Source organism: Piliocolobus tephrosceles, chromosome 16 (assembly GCF_002776525.5).
Source record: "Piliocolobus tephrosceles isolate RC106 chromosome 16, ASM277652v3, whole genome shotgun sequence".
Lineage (NCBI taxonomy): Eukaryota > Metazoa > Chordata > Mammalia > Primates > Cercopithecidae > Piliocolobus > Piliocolobus tephrosceles.
The window spans coordinates 15179235-15184611 of NC_045449.1; the positions used below are offsets into that span (position 1 = coordinate 15179235).

General features: G+C 52.8%; 1 protein-coding gene across 1 annotated transcript in view; it reads right to left on the reverse strand.

Annotated features, from left to right (window-relative positions):
* Positions 1 to 2652, reverse strand: part of PMP22 (peripheral myelin protein 22) — a 33148-nt gene extending 30496 nt beyond the window's left edge. The window contains exons 1-2 of the mRNA XM_023188099.2: positions 2487 to 2652; positions 701 to 812 (exon numbers count right to left, since the gene is read on the reverse strand). Coding sequence (XP_023043867.1) covers positions 701 to 778 — 78 coding nt within the window. The 5' untranslated portion in view covers positions 779 to 812; positions 2487 to 2652. The remainder of the gene's footprint in view (positions 1 to 700; positions 813 to 2486) is intronic.
* Between the last annotated feature and the right edge of the window lie 2725 nt (positions 2653 to 5377).

Genomic DNA, 5377 nt, shown 5'->3' on the forward strand with positions numbered 1-5377 from the left:
AAAAAAAAAAAAAAAAGAAAATCAGGCTTACAATGTGCCTTAAATTAAGAAGCGAAAGCCACCATGGGAAAACTGCCTGCATGTCTGCTTATCTTCATCGCCAAGAAAATAACTTTAAGATCTCATGGGCTGGACAGTTTTGTAACATAAGTTACTCTGATGGCCTGTTTCTATCAGTGGAAGCTTTACCAACAAGGTGTTGTGTTCATGCCATAAAGCCGACCTGGGACCTGTGAAGTCTTTTCCAGAAAAGCCCATTTTAACTTTCCAATTTCAAGTCCTAAAAGGGTGTTTTATAAATTAATTCACCCATCTGACTATGGTTTGGATTTTTTAAAAAAAATCATAATTACTCCTCTTCTTCAACGAGGCTGCATTAAAAAAAAAAAAAAAAAAAAAAAAAAGTTAAACAATCTTACCAAATGAAGGTCGGGGCCCCTAGATCTGCTCTGAAGTTACTTGGCTTAAATAGAGACCTGCGCAGCTAACCCAGCCCAGCGCTCGCTTCGTTCCTATCACTGAATCTGCTCTGGTTTTCTCAAAGCAACTGAAAGGGGGCAGATTGCCACAAACTTCCCTGGGACGTCTGAGACTTCCAACTGTCTGCAAATAACACAGTCCTGAACCAGAAGGAGCACGGGCTGGGAACCCAGATGGGGAAGAGCGGGCCGCGCAGGGAGCCTCCCAGCCAGGCACTCACGCTGACGATCGTGGAGACGAACAGCAGCACCAGCACCGCGACGTGGAGGACGATGATACCCAGCAACAGGAGGAGCATTCTGGCGGCAAGTTCTGCTCAGCGGAGTTTCTGCCTGTGGGGAGAGCGCTGGGCGTAAGGCCGAACGCACTGGGCCGAGCGAGGGAGGCGCGCGCAGAGGGAGGGTCCCGCGCACTAGCGTAAGGCCCGGCCTGGCCCAGCGCCCGCAGCCCGCCCGCCCACGCGGGTCAGGAGCCTTCGCGCCGCCTGCCGCCGAGAGGGGGCAGCAGCCTCCTGCAGGACCAGCGCCCAGCGTCCAGCGCCCAGCCAGACCAGCCTGCAACGGAACATCTTTTGCTTTTGGAAACAAAACAAGCGGTTCGCACGTCTAAAAACACCCAGGGAATAGAGGGGTTTCCAGAAAATATGAGCAGAGGCCACTGCACGCTTCCACCCGCCCCGAGCGCCTCCCGGAGACAGCCCGGTAAGGGGAGAGGTCACGTTCTCCGAGACCCCAGTTCAGATTGTGAATTCCCTACGGGGTGGAGGTAGCGGTGAGGGGAGTAGGCGCCCAGATTTCCATCTGAGAACTGGAGACACCCGTAACATGCGCTGGGGGAGACAGCAGCGAGGAGGCTGGTTTCCCAGACCCCAGTGCTCTCCTCATTCCGTTCGTCTCCAAGTTTCCACCCAATTCTGCCAGCGTAGAGGAACCGTCCTGGCCCCAGCTCAGCCTCGCGCAGACTCTGGCGGCTCCGGAGAGGCGGTGCAGAGCCAGAGGAGTGTGGAAAGGAAAGAATGGCTCGGGAGGGTTGCCCGGACCCTGCGCTTCCCGTCCACCGCGCGCTTCCCCAGGCGCGCCCAACTGAGACTCCTGGGGGCAGGGGGCATTCTGCTCCTGCGCTAGACCGGCGTGCTCGCCTAGAGGTCCAGTCTGCACCCCAGTCACTCAAAGCCAGGACACGGACCCCATCAAGACTGAGCTCCGGTCTGGGCGCGGTGGGACAGGAGCCCAGGAGCCTGGACCGAAGGGAGTAGATGTCCAGCGGACGGGAGAGAGAGACAGGGCAAAAGGCTGAGTCCAATAATTTCAGCCGGTCAGAGCTGGCAGGACATCTATCCCAAGTAATGCGGTCCTCGCCCCTCATTTTAGACTTTGGGGGAACTGAAGGCTGGGATGACTTGTTAGAGGACATGCATGGCTGTGGAAGATCTAGCTGAGACTCTGGGGACCTTTTCAGGCAGAGTCTTGGGCCAGGGAAACAACGTTTCAATAACCCAGTTTGGAAAGCACCCAATCCCAGGCCCCTCCGTTCCTCTCCACAAGCATCACATTCAAAGACACTGGAATGCGCTGGAAGAAATAAACAAGGATTTCTGATGACTCCCAGAGGGTTTGAATTAAACAGATGGCATGAGGCTGGGAACTGGGGAGCCACAAGAGTCCAGCACTCTCGGGATGTCCGCCACAGGGGCTGTTTTGCCACTGTATCCCGGAGTCAACGCCTCTTCAGCAAGGCAAAAACTGAGACGCCCTTATCCTCTATCCAGACTGCAGCACCATCACCCTTGCCCTGTAAGGTCTTACAAACCATAAAGGCTCCCCTCGCGGTATTACTCCAAGGCCCATTGGAAGGGAACAGGACACACAAGGGACCCTGTGCCCCTAAACAGAAGCTCCAGGGAGCTGGCCAAAGCCCCACGCCTGCTCTGCGCTTTCTGACACCCTCACTGGAAGATGCCCACATTTCTCCTCCATCTCCTTCACTCTCCCCACCAAATCACTTACAGCCGAAAGGAACAGCTGTCCCGATCCTCAGGGTGGCCTCAAGTACAAACTCGGGTGCGTTGGCTCCGCTGCTGGCGCCGCCAAAGCTGCGCTGCGGGGCTGCGCGCGCGCGAAGCAAGGGGGCAGTGGGAGGCTCCCGGCGTTCCCCTTTAACGGGAACAACGCCCTGTTTGCGTCGCTGCAGTAGGGTGTGTCCCTGGGTCAGCGTGTGCGGGAGGGCGGGACTCAGGGAGGAGAGGGGGCAGGAGAGAGGGAGGGCAGGAGACAGTTAACTTGGCCTTAAATGAGCCTCAGGAAAAAGTCGGTCTCTGCAAAATCGGGGCGACTTTTACTCGAAACCAGAGGCGGCCGAGCTTTCTCACCTCCCACCTCCCTCCTCCCCCGGCCCCGTGGAGATCATGGAAACCTAGTGTTGACCGAGAAACTGGCTCCTCAGCCCACCCTGGGAAGACCCAGCCAAATGTAGCTCAGCAGATGCCCAAGGATGGGCTTCGGGGCGCGCCGACGCCGACCGCGCCCGCGCGGGGCTGAGGTTGGATTCCACTTCCACTAACACAGGGCAGCGGGCGCTTGAGCGTTGAAGGAAGTCCCTCTCCTCTCGGGTCCTGGAGCCCCTGCCCTCTCCTGGCGTCTTAGCCGGGCACACCTGCCCCTCGCCCGTCCCCGCTATTACTGTCTGCACCTACCAAGCATGCCGGCTTCCTAGGATTGGCAGGGATTGATCTAGCGGGCTCTGCTTGAGTGCGAATTGGGGAAAGAAAAGTTCGGCGACTACCGGATAGCGTGGTCTGGGGTTGGGCTCCTCCCAGCCTGGGCAAAACCAGACTACCACCGAATAAGCTCAGGCAAAGTGTTCCTGCAGCAGTCGGGCTTGGCTGTCAGCCTTGGCTGGCGTCCTGGCCATGGGGTTTAGGGGGCGGGTGCGAGGTGGCCATTTGAGGTGGGGTTGGAGCAGCCAAGGAAATCAGCTGATTCATAGCCTCCTAACGTGACCCGCCCAGCGTTACAGGGAGAGAGGCTAGCCCTTTAGTCTCCGCTTGGCAGAGGCGCGCCCAACTGAGACTCCCGTGCGCAGGCCAGCCTTGATGCACAGGACGGGGAGCAGGAATGTGGATATTAAAGGTCTTTGCCTGAAAATGCAGCAGTTCACACACGCGCGCGCCCGCGCGCGCGCGCACACACACACACACACTTCCCCACCTCTAGTGTACTGTGTCATAGAAGCTCATCCCTCTCAATGATTCAAATAATTCTATATTAATTTACAATTTGAAAGGAGCTACTACTTTAGTTAATTGTATATTCTTACTGTAAGTAAAAATACATTTGAAAAAATCTTCCAACGGTGATCTTTTTAAAACTCTCATGTTATCAGATTAAAATGAAGCATACTTGTAAATTGTATTTACAGTTCCCATTACACGCCAGGCACTTTGCCTGGACTTTGTATGCATGGTCTGTGAGAGGCAGTGGTTACGCATTCTGTGTCTGGGCTCCAACAAACCTAATCACCCTGCTTACTTTTGTTGTGAATTTGGACAATTTCTGAAGTTCAGGGAGCTTCAGTTTTCTCAGATGCAAAAGGAACTAGTAATGCCTGCTTTAAAGGTTCATGGTGATGATTGAAGGAGACAATATGTACAAAGCAGTTAACATCGTGTCTGCAACATAATAAGGGCCCAGTGCCCAAATTGCCACCACTATTGTTATATCACATTTAACTCTCACATCAACTCTTCAGGGAAGACCTGACCACCTCTGCACGAAAGTAGCTTGTAACTCTGATAGATAGGTAGATCGATAGATCGATCGATCAATAGACAGGTAGATCGATAGACTGATAAATATTTATAAATGAAAGTGCGTAGGCAAGTAGAAAAAAAATGTCTAAAGACCCGGAAGTGTTTTCTTTCCTCCATGGGTCATTTTATAGGTTCGATTTGCTCTAGAAATTATCACTTTGTTTTATGCTGTTTGGACATTTATTTACTTAACCAACATTTTTGTGATTACTACATACTCAGGACAGTTCTAAGTAAGCGCTTTACAAATATTAGCATATCTAACTCAGGATTTTCTTTCCCTTCCTTTGTGATTTTCAAATAAACTTTTTAATAAAGTCTAATACACATACAAAAAAAGTGTACATATTGGGTGCTACAGCTTGCTTCTTCCTTTCTTTTGAACCCAATAGTTTAATCAATAACCACCCAGGTCACAGCCACACCGTACGCTGCCAGACAAGTAAACCCAACCCATCTGTCCCTCACTGCCTCTGGTCTCCAGCCTGGCTCTCAATGGTGGAAGAGGAAATGCTACTCAGTGCCTGCTGACCAGGCTTGCCACACCCAGAGCCCGGCTGGTCAAGGCTCTGCCACAGGTGGCAGCTTCTCCCTAACCTGCTTACCAAGGCCACCTGCCAGGTGTGTGTGAACAGCTATTTTCCATGGGGGAAGAAACATCTAGATTCCTTTCTTCCTTTCAATCTGGATGCATTAGGGTTTCTAGATGCTCTCAGATGGCCCCCCACCTCCCCAGCCAGAATGTATATCCACCTCTTAACCAAGGATATAAAAAAACCCTCTGAATCTCCAGTCAATTCCAACACAAATGCACCATCTCTCCTGCAGTCCTTTACATTTGCAGCTTGCAGGGGGTGGGGAATTAGGCAATTCTTGTAAAGCATAGGCATGCATCACCCAGAGACACAGTTTGCCAATAAAACTCACCCAGCCAAACAGCGTAACCCCTTCTTCCAAGCAGATTTCTTTGCAGTCAAATGCAAAGGGTGCTAAGGCAAGGCCCTCCCCACAGGGCAGCCAGAGACCCGCAGCCGACAGACTAAGCCTGCAGCTTCCAACCAGGCTCCCTGAGATGTTCCCTGGTGGTGC